The sequence below is a fragment of the Mustela lutreola genome, chromosome 3 (genome assembly GCF_030435805.1).
Source record: "Mustela lutreola isolate mMusLut2 chromosome 3, mMusLut2.pri, whole genome shotgun sequence".
Taxonomy (NCBI): Eukaryota; Metazoa; Chordata; class Mammalia; order Carnivora; family Mustelidae; genus Mustela; species Mustela lutreola.
In genome coordinates this window covers 48,326,722-48,349,438 of record NC_081292.1, presented here as the reverse complement: position 1 = coordinate 48,349,438, position 22,717 = coordinate 48,326,722, and the positions used below count along the sequence as shown (strand labels likewise).

Below are 22,717 nucleotides of genomic sequence, written 5' to 3'. Positions count from 1 at the left end.
CAGGTTTAAACTGTGGAGGTCCACTTATACACACATTATTTTTATTTGACAAATACAGTATGGCATGGTAAACATATTTTCTCTTCATTATTATTTTCATAATAACTTTTTATTTATATATATATATAGATGTAATATATATTTATATATAACATAAAATTTGTTAATCAACTGCTTATGTTTAACCAATAAATTTTCTCCTCAACTGTAGCTTATTTAGTACATAGTTTTGGGGAAGTTAAAAGTTACATGTGGATTTTTTACTGTGTGGGAGGTTAGTGCCCCTAACTCTTGTGTTGTTCAAGGGTCAACTGTATTCCCATTTGTACCAATTTTTTAATTTATAAATTTGTGTTCTTTTTTATTTATGTGTCTGACTCAGCAAAACCTAGAACAGACCCTGCCTTAGCTCAATTAGCCTAATAACTGAAGATAAATGAAAATCACTGGAAGACTTGACTTAGTATAGTGGCTAAATAGATGGAGATCTGGATTCTAGAGTGAGACTACCTGGGATAAAATCCTGGCTCTGCTATTTATCCATGTGACCTTGGGCAAGTTACTTAACATATAGAACACTAAACTTTCTCATTTTAAAAGGAAAAAGTTGGATTTGAAAATGTAATTTTTGTAATTATATGACAATATAAATAAAATAAAATACAGTGGGAAATCAACTAATTAAAAAAATAGAATATTTATGTTGAAAGGAAGCTTGGATTTCCCATAATTTTCCATCAGCCTTGTGAATTCCTCACATCTCCTTCAGGTGAACATGTTGGTCCATGCAGAAACTATACCTTATGTAGAAACTTATCTGTTCTCCTATTCCTTAAAGTAGTATAGTTATGCTTTTTTTTTAAGTTATGCTTTTATTGACATTATTTATGAATACTTTATGTAAGATTCAGTTTGAACAAACTGCTCTGTGACTGTGTGTTTTTGATACTATTGCTCTTGTACAGTCCTTGTATAAAGAATCACATGATATTAGTGAAAATATCAAAAATTGAGACAAGTGGTAATCTGTTCTCTATTTGACCTGACTTATACATAGAAATGAATAAAATGTTATTTAAAAGAAAACAAAATAAAGCCGACCACAGCTGATTCTGCCTTCAAGACCAGAAATTAAGCATTTAGTGAAAATAGGAAAACAGCAAGAAACTACTGGGAGAAACATAAGCTTTCCCAAGTTCTCAGGGATATTAGAGGATTATCAAGTTTCCAACAGCACATGAGACTGAGCCTCCTGTAGATTTCTGTTTAGTTGGTTATTTTTAACCATTATTAAAAGAAAGTGTGAACCCAAACAGTAGGAGGATTTTGATAGGGAACAAACGCTTGAATTTTGTGTTTTTGTACACACACACACACACACACACACACACACACATATATTTCCCAAGGATCTGTTTTATTGTTCTTAATATTGTAATTGTACCTTTTAGTTAGAAATAATTGACCTCTTTAAAACCTCTGTTCATAATTGCCAGACAGAATAATCCTATTTCCTCTTTACTTTGACAGCTCTTCAAATTTTGAATCAGCTCTATCTCCATATACTTTTACTTCCAATTTAGAAAATGATTGTTTTGGGGCTCGTGGGTGGCTCATTTAGTTGAGTGTCTGCCTTAGGGCCAGGTCATGATCCCAAGACCCTGGAATCAAGTCCTGCATGGGGCTCCTTGCTCAGCAGGGAGTCTGCTTCTCCCACTCCCTCTGCTGTTCCCCCTGCTTATGCTTTTTCTGTCTCTCAAATAAATAAATAAAATCTTTATTTAAGAAATTGTTGTTTTGTGACAGGACCTAGAGATATTTTCTTTGATGTTTATAAGTCCTTGAAAAGTAAAAATTAATTATCATTTCTGACATTCATTTTAGAGACCTTCTTGGGCCTTCTGGGTACCCTTTCTGAATGAGGTCTTGCAATCAGAATTACTCCTGGTTTTTTTTTTTGCTTATTTTTCTTTTCTATTTGACCACCCAGGAATAGGAAGCTGTCTTTTCTTTTCTCTTTTTCTTTTCTTTCTTTTCTTTTTTTTTTTTTTTTTTTTTTTTTTTTTTTTTTTTTTTTTTGAGAGAGAGAGAGAGAGAGAACACGTGTGAGCTGACCGATAAGGACAGGGTGGGGGGCTGGAGATTGTGGAGGCAGAAGGAGAGGAAGAGAGAGAATTTTAAACAGGCTCCATGCCCAGTTTGGAGCCTGACACTGGACTCCATTTCATGGATCTCATGGAGACCCTGAGATCATGACCTGAGCTGAATCAAAAGACTGACTGAGCCATCCAGGTGCCCTGAATAGGAAGGTATCTTAACAGAATTTCTGATACCTACATACTCAGAGAGTTCTTTAAATTAAACAGCTTAGGTATTTTAAATTAAGTGTAAATAAAAAAATAAATAACAGATCATGCAGTTCTTTTGCCAAGCTATATGCAGTAATTTAGAATGATAGTTTAATGGATGAAATTATACTTGACAATTATTATTTCAGGTATGGCCTAGTATATAGTTATCTTGTTTTCTTGTTTTAAAGGAAGAGGAAACCAGATGGTGGCAATAACTGATGAGATAAGTTGACATTTTAAATTTAATCAGTTATGTAAAGGAAACAATCTTAAAGAAGGTAGTAATTTCTGAATCATTAAGTTCTGGTTCATAAAATGGAATGTCTACAGTGAATATTTTAATTATGGTATTTTTCAATTATAAAATCAGATCATTAAGATTTACTTATAACCTTGCCCCTAGAGTATTTCTGATATATTTGCAATCATGCAATGTATGCCTTAATAACATGTCACCAATACTGCAGGTTTGTCTTTCTACCTAGGATTCTGTATTATATTCCTGATTCTGTAATAACCTAAATGATATCTTCTTGAAAACATGAAGTAGAATACTACTTCTCTATTATTGACTACTTATTTTCAACTTTTAATATATTACCTAAAGCTATCATGTGTACCTTTCCACATATAATATTTGACTCTGTTTTAAATAAGAAAACTGTGCACTTTTTTTCTATTACAGAACTAATTAACTTGAGTATCTAGAATTATTCTATTTAAATTTAGGGGTTTTTTTTTGTGTGTGTGTTTCTGCACCTGTGTGTTTGTGTGTGGTATTTGTGCTAGCAGCATGATTTGCTCATAGCTCAACAATTTTTAGTATTTCATTTTTTTTTATTATTATTATGTGTCCTTGAGGAAATTAACCTCCTTGATCCCCAGTTTAAATATTATTTTTTTATAGCATATTCCCTTTACTTTATCCCCTTATTTGTATTTGACTACTCTGATTTACTCTAGTTTCATTGACAAACATCCTGCCCAAGTTTAATGGCTGTGTTTATGTGTTCTGTAATATAAGTTGATTATATGTCTTTGGCAAAATTTTCAACACATGGAGACCAACTATTTCTCCAACCAGTGCCAGGAGGACAGAGTCAATCCCGAGATATACTTGCACTAACTCTTGGAAAAATGTAACTCTGGAAGACTAAATATTTTTACTAAACAGTCTTTAAGTCCTTGAAGAAAAACCATATAAATCAGCTAGTATGGGAAGCTCCGTGTATCATCAACATTTAAGTTAAATGGAGCCTGTATCAGAAGGCATGTAATATTTTACGAGGAAAATGCAAGGATTTTTGTTGTTGTTGTTGTTTTAACCCTAATCTAGTAGATGGGGGACTCTTAGACTATAATTAGAGAAAAATGCAGAAGTTCTGTTTCATTTGCACATCTGAGTAAATGTGAGTGAACTAGTATTAGGGATGTAAAGGTCTTAAGAGAGCCCTAACCAGTGTCCCATTGTCCAGAGATACTCATTGAAGCAATCATACTCTCTCAGCACAAGAAATGTGAAAAATTAGCCAAGAGTGAAAAAGTAAGCAGGTTTACAAGAGCTTAACAAAAATCTAGATGATGTGTACCTAAATTGGAAACATTTAGGAATTCAATGGGTGCCAGCATGAATGCCAATGGTTATACATAGTAGCTTCATCTTATCAGATGCCAGTGCGCATAGATACTGGTCATCAGAAGCCAGTAACTTGTCATGACTCTATAAGCTCTTAGGTTTGACATAATCACCAGGAGAAAAAGAAGTAAAGGGAAAATCCTGAAATTATTTTGTTTCCAACTAATATGTTTCTAAATACTTAATATACTAACACTTTGCTTTTTTGTGATTAGCTGTATTTAGAGCTAGAAATAGACATAGGGGTGGATAATGAAAATTCAAGAAAATAACATTTTCTTTCACACCATTGTATGTGGTCTGATAACTCGTAATGATAATAATGACACTTAATTTTTTAAAAAAGTTCCTTTCTTGTGTGGTGTAAGGAAATGGTCCAATTTCATTTTTCTGCATGTGGCTGTCCAATTTTCCCAGCACCATTTATTGAAGAGGCTGTCTTTTTTCCATTGGACATTCTTTCCTGCTTTGTAGAAGATTAGTTGACCATAGAGTTGAGGGTCTATTTCTGGGCTCTCTATTCTGTTCCATTGATCTATGTGTCTGTTTTTGTGCCAGTACCATGCTGTCTTGATGATGACAGCTTTGTAATAGAGCTTGAAGTCCGGAATTGTGATGCCACCAACGTTGGCTTTCTTTTTCAATATCCCTTTGGCTATTCGAGGTCTTTTCTGGTTCCATATAAATTTTAGAATTATTTGTTCCATTTCTTTGAAAAAGATGGATGGTACTTTGATAGGAATTGCATTAAATGTGTAGATTGCTTTAGGTAGCATAGACATTTTCACAATATTTATTCTTCCAATCCAGGAGCATGGAACATTTTTCCATTTCTTTGTGTCTTCCTCAATTTCTTTCATGAGTACTTTATAGTTTTCTGAGTATAGATTCTGTGTCTCTTTGGTTAGGTTTATTCCTAGGTATCTTATGGTTTTGGGTGCAATTGTAAATGGGATTGACTCCTTAATTTCTCTTTCTTCTGTCTTGCTGTTGGTGTAGAGAAATGCAACTGATTTATGTGCATTGATTTTATATCCTGACACTTTACTGAATTCCTGTATAAGTTCTAGCAGTTTTGGAGTGGAGTCTTTTGGGTTTTCCACATATAGTATCATATCATCTGCGAAGAGTGATAATTTGACTCCTTCTTTGCCGATTTGGATGCCTTTAATTTCCTTTTGTTGTCTGATTGCTGAGGCTAGGACCTCTAGTACTATGTTGAACACACAAAAATAGACTCAAAATGGATCAAGGACCTCAATGTGCGAAAGGAATCCATCAAAATCCTTGAGGAGAACACAGGCAGCAACCTCTTCGACCTCAGCCGCAGCAACATCTTCCTAGGAACAACACAAAAGGCAAGGGAAGCAAGGGCAAAAATGAACTATTGGGATTTCATCAAGATCAAAAGCTTTTGCACAGCAAAGGAAACAGTTAACAAAATCAAAAGACAACTGACAGAATGGGAGAAGATATTTGCAAACGACATATCAGATAAAGGACTAGTGTCCAGAATCTATAAAGAACTTAGCAAACTCTACACCCAAAGAACAAATAATCCAATCAAGAAATGGGCAGAGGACATGAACAGACATTTCTGCAAAGAAGACATCCAGATGGCCAACAGACACATGAAAAAGTGCTCCATATCACTCGGCATCAGGGAAATACAAATCAAAAATACAAATCAAAACCACAATATGATATCACCTCACAGTCAGAATGGCTAAAATAAACAAGTCAGGAAATGATAGATGCTGGCGAGGATGCGGAGAAAGGGGAACCCTCCTACACTGTTGGTGGGAATGCAAGCTGGTGCAGCCACTCTGGAAAACAGCATGGAGGTTCCACAAAATGTTGAAAATAGAACTGCCCTATGACCCAGCAATTGCACTATTGGGTATTTACCCTAAAGATACAAACGTAGTGATCCAAAGGGGCACGTGCACCCGAATGTTTATAGCAGCAATGTCCACAATAGCCAAACTATGGAAAGAACCTAGATGTCCATCAACAGATGAATGGATCAAGAAGATGTGGTATATATACACAATGGAATACTATGCAGCCATCAAAAGAAATGAAATCTTGCCATTTGCGACAACATGGATGGAACTAGAGCGTATCATGCTTAGCGAAATAAGTCAAGCAGAGAAAGACAACTATCATATGATCTCCCTGATATGAGGAAGTGGCGATGCAACATGGGGGCTTAAGTGGGTACGAGAAGAATAAATGAAACAAGATGGGATTGGGAGGGAGACAAACCATAAGTGACTCTTAATCTCACAAAACAAACTGAAGGTTGCTGGGGGGGAGGGGGTTTGGGAGAAAGGGGTGGGATTATGGACATTGGGGAGGGTATGTGCTTTGGTGAGTGCTGTGAAGTGTGTAAACCTGGTGATTCACAGACCTGTACCCCTGGGGATAAAAATATATGTTTATAAAAATAAAAAAATAAAAAATTTAAAAAAAAAGAAAAAAAGAAAAAAAAACTAAAAAAAAAAGTTCCTTTCTACTGGTAATAATTTGGACATTATAGTTTTCCTAACATCTCTCAATGTATGTTTTTTGTTGTTGTTGTTAATCTAATTTCTCTCCTAAGAGCTTTTGTAGATCGAATAGGTAAGGAAAGAGTGGGTATGATGTATGTAAAAAACATTCCTGACAAATGGTAAAGGTAGAAATGAGAGAGAAGTGAAGGAAGGCCATGTTTAAAGAGAGGAAGTGAAGGCCAAGTTTCAGACATGAATGTCTTGATTTATCCTCTTGAGGATGGTAAACACAGGAGTGTATGTTAGAATCAAATGAAAAGTTCCATGAGAATTTCAGAACAATGGATCATGTGGATCATTTGTCAGGGTTTCTGATCTGTCTTCAGTATCTTCTGCATACCAGTAACCAAATCCAAGGTTCTGTTCTAGACAATGTTTTTAAATCCTTGTTTATTTCTTCTCCCTGTGACTTCCTGTCTTTTCATGTAGGCTACTTTAAGTTCTTCTGTAACAACAGGCTTGGTTGAGAAGGCAAAGCTTGTAATTAGGACTTTGGCACAGGATTAAGGGCCTTTATTTAATTGAGAAAATAGATCTTTCATAGTCAAATATCTTTCATTTTTTTTTGTTGTTGTTGTTATTGCATGGAATCAAGAAGCACTTGACTTTTCCATTTATGCCCCGCATTGCTAGATCTCTTCCATTGCTTTCTGTTTATGCTTGAAAACTGTCCAATTTTAGGCCCTGATAATACATTGCAAGAAAGAAGTAGCGTTGAGCAAACAAAACGGTAACTTTCTGGCTCTTTCCATCTACTTTCTGTGAAACAGTGGGTTTCCTAGGTACTTGGTATGCCTTCCAACTTCCAATAAGTTATTGCAGAGAACTTATATATCAAATGTTTGGCACTTTTTTTGCTGTGATATTATATTTTACCACCTCCTGTTTTATTGCTAAATCAATGATATACATTTTAGGTTTTGGTTATAAAATGTTATTTAATAACACTCATCTTTATTACTGCATCTGAAGTACACTCTTTTAAATGATGTTAACTAGGAAGCCAGTTTCCTCAAGACTGTTTCTTAAGACTATCTACTACATTAGTATTTTTCCAACTTCTATTTTCCTGGAACCCACAACAAAAAGCACAATATATTGTCATTTAGTAAATGTGTGCACACAACCACATGCATACCAGGTGTCTCAACTGGGCATTACATCTAAACTGGGACTATTTCTGGCAAACCTGCGTTTATGAGTATCCCAAACTCCCTTTCCAGACTGATTTTTCACAATAGATTTTTAAAAATTGCTTGAAAAATATTGAGCATTTAGCAATGGTATGATAAGTTAGTCTCTTGTGAATTTAGGATCAACATGAATTTTGTAACTTTATTATGGTATTATATATATTAAATAGTGAATTTAATGATTAAAGCAAATAAATACCATCCATCACAGGATGACTGTGTTTTATTTAAAATTACATGTGCATTTTTTTCAGTTAAAATATTTATCAAATGTTAAATTGCAGCTTCACTTAATTTAATAGTACTTGGAAAGGATTTAAAGTATACACTGGATTAAAAAATCAATCTTTTTACTAAACAAAGGAGGTCTTTATTATTATAATGACTAATAGTAAAAGATATAGTCTTACAATTGAAGCACTGAGTTTTCTATAAAAAGAAGGTAAAGACATTAGGTAATTTCCTTAAGTTTCAAGTTTCACGGATGTACATCTTAGTGCTGGAAAGAGAATAAACTCTAAAGTTGATTACAAAACAAAAATAGAGTATCATCATAGGTATCCTTAAGCAAACCTGTAATAAAAAAAGAAATGCAAATTTGAAAGCTTGAAAATCAGTAATTTTTGGTTTGTCTCTTTGTAGTTAAGCTGTGTTCTCTCTATTTGCTAATCTTTTTTATGTTGTTTTAAGGCCCATTTATAGGACATTGCGTGAACACAAAACTGTATGGAAAATGCTGAAAACAATTCCAGATTTGACCCGTCAGTTACCTGAGGAGCATCTGAAAATACTTAGTAAGAGTGTCACTTCTGAAACCTGGGTAAAAGGCAGCACAGGTAACAGACTAATCTGGAGGGAATTTAGCAACATAGAATGTGTGTCACTATTTTGAGTTCTCTATAATATTGATATTTTCACTTGATACATTAAAATGTGCTGTTTGTGTATATTTTGTTTGTAGTTATAAGTACTGAAATGAATAACATTCCACATTTTAGTATGGATGTCTTAATGATATACACTAGTGTTTTCTCTATGTTGGGCATGCATCACAATCATGCAGAGGACTCAAATTGCTGTGTTCAGTTCTAAAGTTTTTGGTTTGGTAGGTGTGGTATGGGGCTTAATTGCATTTCCAGCAATTTTCCAGGTGACACTGCTAGTATGGGACTATACTTTGAAAACCACTCATTGATATACACATTTAATGACAATCTAGCATATAGTTAAGAGAGCAAATGGTCATAGCAATTAACTGACTTATCCAGATATTGACCCAGATATTGGGCACAAAACCTCTCCAGGCAGATTTTAGTTTCCCAATTTTAAATTTCTAGTCCCTTTACCAAGGATACACTGGGTACATTAATAGAAGTACTTCATATTGTAATTTTTGAGGGGTATACAAACACACACACACACACACACACACCTGACACAACAGAATTCAATACCATTTTTTGCATTTGTGAAATACCTATTAGAAAAGTAGAATTAAGTTTATTTAATATATTATTTATGTCAGGGGATATCCCTAATTTATTCCTCACAGACACAAATAAAAGTATTATTCTTGGGGCACCTGGGTGGCTCAGTGCGTTGGGCCTCTGCCTTTAGCTTAGGTCATGATTCTGGGGTCCTGGGATCAAGTCCCGCATCGAGCTCTCTGCTCAGCAGGGAGCCTGCTTCCCATCCCCCAACCTCTGTCTGTCTCTCTGCCTACTAGTGATTTCTCTCTCTCTGTCAGATAGAAAAATAAAATCTTAAAAAAAAAAAGTATTATTCTTCTTCTCCACAGATGAGAACTGTAAGGCATATAATATCATGCAGAATATTCCTGATTAGAATTGAATTTCAAACACACTTTAACTCACTCTATGTCTAATATTCTGCTGTTTTTATAAAGTGGTTCATCAGGATCATGCCTTAAAAATATAACTGTAATTTCAGAGAACATGTGTCTTTTGAAATATGTCATATGTCTGTTGAAATATTTCAAGACTTTTCCCCCAGTGGTCATCTCTTACAATTAGTTTCATTTAAGCTGACATCAAGCAATGAACATTAAATCACAGGAGTTTGCAAAGGACAAAATGATTTTGAAAGGCAAGAAAGAACATTCACCATTGCCTTGCATTAACTTGAGGATAGTAATTTAAAAATTAATTTGTTTTTATCATAAATCCCTGAAATTATACTTATTATGGTAAAAATATGGAAACAACCTAGATGACCTTTAATAGAAGATAGATTACAATGATACATATCTTTAATGGAATAAAATGCATACTAAATTATGATACATGTATCCAATGAAATTCTAGGCAGTTGTTAAAAAGAATGAGGTAGATCTCTCTGTATATTGACATGGAAACTTATCAAAATTATTAAAGACAGTAGATAAAAATAGAGCAATTGTGGAGTTATATAAATAATATGGTTATATTTTCACATATTTATACAAATATGAAGTTATATATACAGATGTACTGCATATATACATATATAAAAATTCATAGTAAAAAGACATAGAAGTAGCTCCAGGAAAACAGTCCAAAAATAAGTATTTTTAAAACCATTACCTTGGTGGAGGGAAGAGTTGAGGGACAGTGAAGAATTAACTCTTTCTTCTACATATATTTCTGTTGAATTTTTCACAATAAAGATATATTCACGGGTTTGTGTTTGTAACTGTGTGTTTTTTTTTTTCAAAAAGGTTTTAAAATTACAATTCAAAGCAAAAACTGTATTCTGATGGTATCTTAAAAGTTGGGTAATTGGCTATTAAAATGTGAACTTTCATTTCTTGACAAATATATATCAACTTTTATTTCATCTTTCATATCAAATAAGGTTTTTCAATTCATATTTCAATAGAACATATTTTCAAACAGTTTATAAAAAATACATGTCTCTGTCTTTACATATACCTGTGTCAAAATCCTTCTCTTGAGTTTTTAAGACGTCTGATTCAGACAGTCCAAATCTGTTTCACTACCCAAGCAGTCAATTCATTAAATATCTGACCTTTGTAAATCTCTTCATTCATCCAACTTAAAAAAAAAAAAAAAAAAAAAAAAAAAAAAAAGGTATAACCAAGTGTCTTTCTCTCTTTTCTTTACTCATGCGTGTATTTCACCTCTGCTGCTGTTATTTAAAGTATTCCCCCTAGGAGCCCCTCGTCACCAGGCTGCTGACTTTAATCTGAGGCTGAGGCTTTGGTTTCTCTCCTGCAAGCCTACACAGCTGTTTGCACCTTCTGGTCTCTTCTGGTGGGTTCTTTGGAACTTTGGAATTTAAGGCAGCTTCCTAAACCCCATTACTCACTCACCCTCTCACTCAGCTTTCTTAAACAATAAAATATTAACAAGATAACAATATTATGATTTTAGTTACTGGCTAACACATATACATATCTCTAGTTTAATTGAAAATGGCACTACAACATAATATAAATATCTAGCCAAAGATATATGTTACTTAATTCGAATGATTTCAAGAGTTTTCCATTGGATCTCTTATATTTTGGCCTGAGCAGCAGGCATTTTTAAGATTGGCAACCTAAAGCTCATGAAAGCTAAGAGAATTAACTTACCTCAGAATTCAATTTAATGGCTAACATGGAAATAGATCCCAGATCAAAATTCTATTACTGTCTACCTTTATATTAACATTGATAGATTTCCATGAAATAATTACTATAAGGGTTTTTTTTTCTTATATCTTTATCATCTTTACTGTTTTCTTTTTGAAATCTGTTAAGTCTTAGGAGTTATTTCTCTTTTATTTCTTTCATTTTTTAAAATTTTACTCCCACCTTTTATGAGGTTATATCTCAAAAACACCACAGTTCCTCACTTAAGTAAACTCTTGTATTTATTTTTAATGCTGACAAATATTTTTATATCACTAAATTTTAACATTTATTTAGCCTATATAGATTGTCTTTTCTGTTGTGGTTTGAATTTCATGTAACATATAAAAATGCAGTAGCCAAATCTCCTAAAAAAATTAGCGTGCATCTTTTCCATAAGTAAATTAACCATAATTCAAATAATATGCTCTTGTAATAGAAATAGGAAAATACTTAGGCCTATCATAAAGACAAAGGTTCTCTTAAAAGCAAACATGCCTTAAAGAACATGCATTGATTCTAAAGCATGGGTATACTTTCACAGCAACTAAGGTGGTGTGCCCTGATTCATGAAGATTTGTCCTTGAAATCTGGCAAGAAAGCTTTTTCAGTCTTCAACTGCATTGTAAGGGGCTAGCTCCATTTCTGTCTTTCCCTATCCAAGAGATGGTTGTGAGACTTTGAGAAAATTAATGCAAAAATTAATGCAAACTCTTCAGTCACATGATGATACCAGAAATCTTTGCCATGATATTTATTTCTCTAATCTGGCTATGGAATCTTACTTTCTAAATAGTGAAACTGAAAACCAGAGATGATAGAACTACTCAACAGCGAATCAGAACGTGTGTTACCCAAGCACAACAAATAACTGCTCTGAGCATTTGATACAGGAGTATTTTTTAATAAGTAATACCAGTGTAGAAGCCCCATATGCATAACTTTCTCCATTTCTGTATTGGAACATTTTCAAATAATAAAAAACTACTTCGGTGCATAGGTGGTTCAATATTCACAAAAGAATTAACATGATACATTGCATCCATAACAAAAAGAATAAAAAAAAAAACCACCACTTGACCATTTCAATAGATTCAGAAAAAGCATTTCACAAAGTACAATATCCATTTATGATAAATATCCATTTATGATTTCTGCAGAGTAAGTCTAGAGGGAACATACCTCAACAAAACAAAAGTCTTATCCCAAAAACCCACCTCCAACATCATACTCAAGGTGCAAAACTGAGAGCTTTTCCCATAAGGTCTGAAACAAGACAAAAATACCTACTCTCACCACTCCATTCAACATATTATTGGAAGACCTAGTCACAGAAAGTACACAAGAAAAAAAAGGCAATCAAATTGGTTAAGAAGAAGAAAAATATCTCACTATTTGCAGGTCATATGATACTATAAGTAGGAAACTCTAAAGACCACCAAAAAACTGCTAGAACTGATAAATGATTTCAGTAAAGTTGCAGTATACAAAATCAACATACAGAAATCTGCATTCCTATACATTAATAATGAAGCAGCAGGAAGAGAAGTTAAGAATACAATCCTATTTACAATTGTACCAAAAACAATAAAATATCTACAAATAAACTTAACCAAACATGTGAAAGACTTGTTCTCTGAAAACTGTAAAATACTGATAAAAGAAATTGAAGATGACATAAGAAGATGGAGAGACATTCCATGCTCATGGATTGGAAGAAAAAATATTGTTAGAATGTCTGTACTACCCAAAGCTAATGCTGCCCAAATTTAATGCAGTCCCTGTCAGTACACCAACAACATTTTCCATGGAATAATTATATATTATATAAAATATTTTTTGATCTGGCACTACTCAATAATTTATAAGTACTACCTTGCATAATACTTTAAAAATTCTATGACATGTGTGGTTATAATCCTCATTTTACAAAAAAGGAACTTGACAGGCAGGGATATTAAGCAAGCTGGACAAGGTAATGCAGGTAGAGTGGTCAGATAACACTCGTGTAAGATGCCTTGCTATGTCAACATGCAAGATAAGAACTGAAAAAATGACACTGTTAATTTAATATTTGAAAGACAACAAGACTTTTGAAAGTAACATTTTCTTCAGTGTTTTAGGATGACATTTCCTAAAGAGTTTTCATGGAGTTCAGCTGCAGATAATGGATATTAAAACAAACAGCTACAAAAAATAAATAAGCCAGAGAAGCAATTTTGGAATGGAACATTAAGGACCTCCAAAAAAAATAAATGAACAGAGTGGCAAAAACTGTGAATATCAACTTTTTCATAACTCTGGAAAAGACCTACATCAATCCAGGGGTGTTTATTCCAGAAAAATGGTGGAATCTTGCTAAGAAGAGTGAGTTTTACAACATTTTGACTTCTTCTCTTCCCATCTCACTATAGCTTAACTATGCAGTTACCTGAAAAGCAGCAGCCTTGAAGTTATGGTAGCTGTAAAAACCAGACTAACAGCCACTGGTGGTGGCAGAATAGGTTTGCATCCCTCTTAAAGGTTCCATCCAAGTGATTTGACCTGTCTGGTGGCTAATTTCACCTAATATTAATTAGATGGTAATACTCCTAAATTGATCTACAGATTTAACACAATCTCTAATGAAAATTAGAGCTGTCTTTTTGTAGGGGTTGGTAAGCGGATTCTAAAATTATATGGAAATTTAGAGGGCCCTGAAGAGCAACTTATTTTATAAACCAATGATAAAGTTGGAGGCCACACACACCTGATTTTGCAACTTATTACAAACCTACAGTTTTTTTTTTTTTTTTTAAAAGATTTATTTATTTATTTATTTGACAGAGAGAAATCACAAGTAGGCAGAGAGGCAGGCAGAGAGAGAGAGAGGAGGAAGCAGGCTCCCTGCTGAGCAGAGAGCCCGGTGCGGGACTCGATCCCAGGACCCTGAGATCATGACCTGAGCCGAAGGCAGCGGCCTAACCACTGAGCCACCCAGGCGCCCCACAAACCTACAGTTTTAAGGCAGTATAATACCAGCACAAAGATAGACATAGAGTTTAATGGAATAAAATTGGAGGTGCAGAAATAAAGCTTTAATTTCATGGCCAAATGATTTGCAACAAGAACGTCAAGAAAATTCAATTCCAGAAAAGGTAATTTTTTTAAAGAAATGGTGGTGGCACACCATTTTTTCTGTATATCAATCCATATGCTGAAGAATGAAGTCAGACCTTTAACTCACACTATATATAATTACTAATCTAAAATGGATCAAAGACCTAAATGTGAGAACAAAACCACAAAATTCTTACAGCAAAATTTTCAAATTAATTGTGTGACCATGGATTAAGCTATGCTTTCTTAAACATGACACAGAAAGCACAAGTGACAGAAGAGAAACCAGATAATCTGGATTTTATAAAAATTTTAAATTTTGAACTTCAGTGAGCACAATCAAGAAAGATGAAAATGCAACCCTTGGAATGGGAGAAAGTTTTTGCAAATCATACCTCTGATAAGAAACTCATATCCAGATTATGAAGAACACTTACAACTCAATAATAAAAAGGCAATTAACCAAATTTAAAAATGAGCAAATTATTTGAACAGGTACATTTCAAAAGATGATATACAAATAGCCAATAAGCATGTTAAAGTGACTAATATCATTAGTCATTAGAGGACTGTAAATCAATCGACAATTATATACCACTTCCATCCCATTAAGATGATTTAAGTATAAAAAACAGACAATCATAACCATTAAGATGTAGGCAAATTGAAACTCTCACACATTTGTGATGACATAGTAAAATGGTGAAGCCACTCTGGAAAATATTTTGGCAACTCCTCAAATGTTAAACATAAAGTTTGCATTTGATTGAGAAAGTCTACTCAGATATACCAGATAAATGAAAACTTACATTCATTCAAACTTGTACACAAATGTCTGCAGAGATTTATTCACAATATTCCCCAAATGGAAACAGGCCAGATTTCCAACAAAAGATGAATGGATTTTTAAAAATGTGCTATATCTTCATAATGGAATATTGTTTGGTAGTACTAGGGAATAAAGTACATGTTACAATCTGAATGAATTTTGAAAATATTATGCTAAATGAAAGAAACTACTTACAAAAGATGCATATTTATAATTTCATTGATAAGAAATCTCTAGAGTAGGCAAATTTATTTGAGACAACAACTAGTGGTTGCCAGGAACTTGGGGGAATAGGGCCTTGAGGCATGACTGCTGATGAGTATGAATTCCCTTTGGGGATGATGAAAATATTCTAACATTAGATTATGATGCTGACTGTAAGTCTATTTGAATATACTGAAAAAACCCTCATGGACTGTGTATTTTAAAAAGTGAGTTTCGTGGAATTTGAATTTTATCTCAATAAAGTAATTTTAAAGCTCAAAGTAAGGGGTGTCTGGGTGGCTCAGTCTGTTAAGCTGGTTTCAGCTCAGACTCTGGTTTCAGCTCAGGTCATGATTTCTCAGGGTCATGAGACTGAGCCCTGCATCAGGCTCCACACTAGCCTGCTTTTTGTCTCCATAGATTTACCTATTTCAGAAAATTCATATGAATAGAATCATACAATATGTGACCTTTTGTGTCTGGCTTCTTTCACTTCACATATTTTTGTGGTTCATCCACATTGTATCATGTACTTCATTCTTTCTGTGGCTATAAGCTATTATCTATTTTTCAAAGTACTTTTTTCTTTAAACAATCAGAAACCACTAGACACCGCTAATACCTTAACACATGCCAGCACTTGGAAATCCTTGAAATTTGAAGTCAATAAATCTTAATAAATGTTTAACATTAAAAATATGAAGAATAAACAAACAAACAGAAATGAGTTTTCTGAGGAAATGGATGTGTGAAAATTCAAAGACTTCAAAATGCCAGCACGCATTGAGTATTTCCTGTAGGACACTGCATAGATACTAAATGACTTCTGAAGTAAGTTATCCCCGTGTTTTCTTTCCCTACCTCAGGAAGCAGCTCTGTGCAGCATATCTGGGGGAATACTGCCATAGGAGAAAAAACTTCTTTCTTATTAGCTTTTAGAAATACCTTATATTTGAATAATAATGTTTGATGGTATGTAAATTCCTTCTACCACCATTAATTATTTGAGAGAGATATCTTAGCTTTGTAGCTTTATAGGACTATCCCTTTCTTGTGTTTGAAGACTGAAATTCAGCTTTACTAGTTTCACTCTAGCAAAGGGTTGAACCAGGGCTTTTGAACCTGAAGCCAATCTTTTGTATTCTCTTGCCCTTTGCTGGCCCTTCAAACAAAAATAAAATAAAGTAAAATTAAATTAAATCAAAGTAAAGTAAAATAAAATAATAAATTCATTAAGTAATTAAACTCCTGCAATTCTGCAATATCAAGAAACTTTTTTAATGCATATCATCAATAAGCCTTCACAAAGGCAGTATGTATCAACTGATAGTTTTTTTTTTTTTTTATGGATAATCTAGAATGTCTGCCCACATGATGCATCATAGAAAGCAGTCTTCCTTTTCTGATCTTTCCTAGTGTAAAACAGTTCTGCATGGTGATGCTGTTATCTACTATTGGAATGGTTCTTGATGTGATATGTCCTTTTCATGGCACTGGTCTGGATTTAATGTTTACTGTAAATTTTTATCTTTAAAGTGTCCAAAATATAGTGTGACATTTTGTAAAAGTGACACCAATAAAATGGTTAAGATGGCTTTTAGTAGTAAAGGAAAATAATACAGAAATATTTCTTTAAGTTTATTTTAAAACTTAGAACATTGAAAAATGTGATTATAGGGAAGATAATGGTAGTTTTCATAAGCCAGAAGTTAGAAAAAACATGTAAAATGATAAAAGTTACTTAAGTGATATATTGGCCTCAATCTTTGTATTTTGTAGAGGAAATGAGTCAAATTATCAGTCAGTTTTATATCCATAATTTTTGCCATGAATTTCAAAAATTTACCAAAATTGATCCATTTAGATTTAGAATATGCTTTAAAATTTTACTAAATTTGATATTTAGGATTAGAATGTGGTTTAGCTTAATGTTAGGAATCATGGTGTAAATTTCAGAAAAAAAATTTTGAATCATTATGTACTTTAATCAAGATTTAAGCTAGAATATAATTATTTACTTTAATCAAGATTAAGCTAGAATGTAATTTGGGGTACATGATGTTTCATAAAATTGTTGGCATATTTTAAAGTAGAAATGTTTAATCAACTGTATTTGATATGTAGCCACAGAGTTTTTAAATTTCAATGTATGAAGTGATTTATATATTATATTCATTGGAGACAATAGAAATAATGATATTAATAGACAACTCTTCATGATATTTAATTATTATTAGAAAGAATCTCCCTGCATAAGCCAATAATTCTAAAGCTCAAATTATGAATTATATAGATTTCTTTAAAGATTAATTGACTTTTATTAACAACCATGAACAAAAACTTGACCTTGCTATCCAGAGATATATTTTAAAGATCAGAAAATAGTGGAAAATCCATCTGGAAGTTGTATTCCTTAAGAGAAGATACTTTTTAAAACCCTTACTGAGACTTTTTTTCTTTGTTTTAATAGACCAGAACTTTTGATAACTACTTTAAAATGTTCAATTTTATGTAATTTGGGTCAGAAAGAACACATTCTTTGTGTGTTGTAGGTGCTTCCATTTATTTTTAGAGATAAAAAATTTCTCAATTTACCACCTGCATACCTCTAGGCATATATACCATAACACATTCTTCAGGCATGATTTGGTCTCAAGTTCTTAAGCTTCCCAAGCTATCTTTTCTCTCCTCATTTCAAAAACAGAGCTGACCCTAATGCACTTAGGTTCTTAATCTGAAATATGACCTAACTTGCAGTGCTTGGACAAAATAGTCTACTCAATAAATCTTTAACAAATCAGTGTATTCATTAATTAGTATTACAGGTCATTCCCAGCCACTGCATTCTTGAATACACAGTACCAATTCAAAATTTGTCTAAGAACACAGTTCTTAGTCAATATATTGAATGATAGTCTGAGAATAGATGTCATTCATTCATTCTTTCAGGTAAAATAATATTTACCTTTGGATTGTATCAGTGAATCCCATGGTTATATACCCAGATGCCATCCTTTTGATCTTCCCATGTAGAAATGATATTTAAATCTTTAGAAATACTCTGGTTATAACCTGGTACAAGATATTTTAAATAATGTGTTTTGTGAAAAATTTAGCTGTGTTTACAGTACATTGTTTTCTTTTTTTGAGAACTCCCAGGAAATTCAGTGGTATTGAGACTTCCAGTCAAGTAAATTTTTAAAAATCTCTTGTAGTTGCTAAACTACAGGTAACTAATAATATTAAAATTTTTTTTAAAGATTTTATTTATTTATCAGAGGGAGAGAGGGGGAGAGAGCGAGCACAGGCAGACAGAATGGCTGGCAGAGGCAGAGGGAGAAGCAGGCTCCCTGCTGAGCAAGGAGCCCGATGTGGGACTCGATCCCAGGACGCTGGGATCATGACCTGAGCCGAAGGCAGCTGCTTAACCAACTGAGCCACCCAGGCGTCCCTAAAATTTTTTAAAGTAAGGAAAATGGAGTAAAAATTTATAAAAAAAAAATGGAGTTAAAATCTCTTGTAGTTGCTAAACTACAGGTAACTAATAATATTAAAATTTCTTTTAAAGTAAGGAAAATGGAGGGGCGCTTGGGTGGCTCAGTGGGTTAAAGCCTCTGTTTTCAGCTCAGGTCATGATCCCAGGGTATTGGGATCAAGCCCCACATCAGGCTCTCTGCTCAGCAGGGAGCCTGCTTCCCCCTCTCTCTCTGCTGCCTCTGCCTACTTGTGATCTCCGTCTGTCAAATAAATAAAATCTTTTAAAAAATAAATAAATAAAGTAAGGAAAATGGAGTAAAAATTGTCCATTGACCCAGTACTATCTCCTCACAAATAAATAGCATTTTACAGATTTTGTTTCTGTAATTTAATATATTACATCTTGTTTTTCCTTGTTCCATTTCTTCACTAAAATTTAAAACAATATTGTAGGGATGCCTGGGTGGTTCAGTCTGCTAAGCATCTGCCTTTGCCTCAGGTCCTGATCCCAGAGTCCTAAGATCCAGTCCCACATCAGGCTCCTTGCTCAGCAGGGAGTCTGCTTCTCCCTCTGCCTGCTCAGGATCCTGGGATCATGACCTGAACTGAAGGCAGATGCTTAACGGACAGAGCCACTCAGGTGCCCCAGCCTTGGTCTTAATATAGCATGTTATGGATATGAAAGCAATTTGAGAGATGGAATTTTCTTAGTGTGTGTTTTTTTTATTTTTTATAAGAAGAACTAAGTAAAAATATCAAATAATGTTTTAAGGTTATTAAAAAACAATCAACAATTTGTGAAATTATAAATTCTCCCTTTATGAAATCTCTGCAAATATTGGACAGGAAATGTCAGTATTAATACTATTCCAGTGGAAGATCAGTGCCCAAAATAAAATGAAATAAATTTCTCTTCATCCCTACCACTTACCTCTAGATTTATTTATTTGAGTTTTTTTAAATCTTAAAATAAATATCCAATGTTACTTGTAGATTATTTTCCACAGGTTATGGCAGTATTCAAAAAAAGGTGATGAGACATACTTCATATAACTTCTCCTAGTACCTTATGGGAAGAAAAATTGCCCCAAGGAGTAAAATCCTATCTCCAAACATACCTTAATATAATAAAAGTTGTGAAAAATTATTCACTGCTTTTGTTATGTTATCTATGGGACCGTTTAGGCCTTATACTATGAGGATTCCATGAATAAAACCACCTCACTTAAAAGTCACATAACTTTCTGGTATTTTCCTAAGTTCCCACCTAATGGACTGGGAAGAAACTAGTTCACACAGGAATTTTGTCTTATTTCTCAATAGACAGAATTCTAAGGAAAAAAATGAGTTGTTCCCCAAATATTTTAAAAGATTCTTTGGAGAGAAATACAATAAGGACATTAGTTAAGTTTTTGTTCATTCAAGTATATGCTAAATGCCTAAAGTAATCCAGGCAATATGCTCTGGGCTGGAGATACTGAGAGCAAAGTTAGAGATCCTTCTCCAAGAGGTTAGAATCTGTTGGCAGACACTGAAAATGCAGTGTCATGACAGAAATTCTTTGAAAAAAAAGGTCACAGAGGAGGGGCATTAATTAGTATGGATGGGCATTAATTAGTATGGATGGGAGCAAGGCAGAGGTCAGGCAAAGGCTTCCCTGGTAAATAGATAACACTTAAACTCAATTTTACAGGCCAAGTAAGAATTACCCAGGTGACAATGTGACTTTATTCATCCAATTATAGTTCCTTGAAGCATTTAAATCCTTTTAAAATGGTTGATTTTAGCCTAACCAGAGACCAGGAGACTCTTAGTCAAAAATTCACAAACGTGTTTCCTTTAATCAAACTTCGTATTTGGCCTTCGACCTTTTGAAAACTCAGTACCAAAATGAGTAAACTTGCCCTTATTGGTATTCTCAGTTCCTTTTGAATGCCTTTTGTTCAGCTAATTCAAGTGTGGTTAAAAGATATTTTAAGACATGAGGTCCGTCCTGTACTAGGAAATTTCTTCAAGCCCTTATGAAAATATGTTTGTGTTTTTTGTTTGTTTGTTTGTTTTTTTTTTTTGCCTTTTCATGTCATGGAGTTTGGCTAGATAAATAATAATATGAAACTAATTCTCAACCAACTTGATTTTATTGAATTTTTTTACTTTTGCAAGACCTGGGAATCAAAATTTAAAGCCATTTTGATCTGTATTTTAATTCTTATAGTCAAATTTTTCTTAGATGCTTGGAGTGCTTTTTTTTCTAAAAAGTTATGTAATGTAATTTTGTGTATTTTGAAAATTTGAATAAGGAGCCTATGTTATAGGTTCCTTCTCATTGCTTATGAACTTCAAAAGCTTGCATTTATCTTACGTTGTTAATGAATATATTTTTGTCACAATTCATAAGTTTAACACCACTTTGTGATTTTTAAGTAATATTTCAATTGTTATTTGAAAGCTTAACTCTTTTTTTCTTCTAGACCTTTTTAAATTTTGTGTATATCATTTATCTATATATTTGAGGATCAGTTTCAGATGGTACATGAATTCTGAGAATTTTCTGTTATCTTTTAAAAGATTTTTAAAATTTATTTGACAGAAAGAGAAAGAGGGAGAGAGGGAGAGCACAAGCAAGGGGAGCAGTAGGCAGAGGGAGAAGCAGGCTCCCTGCTGAACAATGAGCTGGATGCGGGACTTGATTCCAGGACTCTGGGATCATGACCTGTGCCAAAGGCAGACACTTAACCAACTGAGCCACCTAGGCAACCCCTAATGCAATCATTGTCTTTATATATAATGGAGAGTTAGCAGCTTCCAGAATAGCTTAATTTCACTTATTTTTTATGAGTTATAATTTGAGGGTTGATAAAATATTTTCTGGCGTGAATCTCAAATTCTACTCCCCTGCTAATTAGTTTAACTCCTTAAAGGCCTCCTTAATATTACAGTTTTTTTAAATATAAATGGGAAAATTAATACATTGTAAGTAGAGATTATTTAGTCATATTCACTGTCATCAGGCCAAACCCTGAATAAAAAGGAAGGTTTTCTTCAGAGCACCAGAAAAGTCTTGTCCGTCAGTAAGGCAAACCTGTGTTATGGTTAGAGTTAAGTGAAATTACAATAGTCACAGAAATTGTGTTCAGTTGTGAGTAATAGAGAACTAAATGACACTAGTTTACAAAAATTTCAGAATATATTTATGTTACATAATGAGAAGTCACAAGATAAATTTAAAGGTATCAGGGTGAATATCCTGAGGTTCTTGCCATTTCCTTTTAGAACCAAGATGCTTCTCCAGCTCTAACATATCTTTGTCTTGATATCCACGAAGGAGTGACATGCATATTTGGAAAGCAGAAATTATCCCAATGTTTTGTTAATCAGAATCATGTCACAGAGCCATGCATATAAGAGTATTGGAAAATGTAATTTTTAAACTGGCACAGGCAACACCTGATAAAACTGTTGTTTTGTTAGTAAAGGAAAAGACTATTCATATTGGATAAGCAACTAGGAGCCCTTGGAATAAAATTATTTCACACAATGTAGTTCTTTCTACAATTTTTATTCTATGCTAAGAAATGCCAGTTATATCTATACTAAAACAGGGGCGCCTACGTGGCTCAGTGGGTTAAAGCCTCTGCCTTCAGCTCACATCATGATCCCAGAGTCCTGGGATGGAGTCCCGCATCGGGCTCTCTGCTCAGCAGGGAGCCTGCTTCCCCCACTCTCTCTGCCTGCCTTT

At 33.7% G+C, this 22,717-nt stretch overlaps 1 protein-coding gene across 1 annotated transcript in view; it reads left to right on the top strand.

Moving 5' to 3' along the window:
• CNBD1 (cyclic nucleotide binding domain containing 1) overlaps nucleotides 1-22,717 on the top strand; it is a 437,858-nt gene that overhangs the window by 251,879 nt on the left and 163,262 nt on the right. The window contains exon 5 of the mRNA XM_059168841.1: nucleotides 8,426-8,571. Coding sequence (XP_059024824.1) covers nucleotides 8,426-8,571 — 146 coding nt within the window. The remainder of the gene's footprint in view (nucleotides 1-8,425; nucleotides 8,572-22,717) is intronic.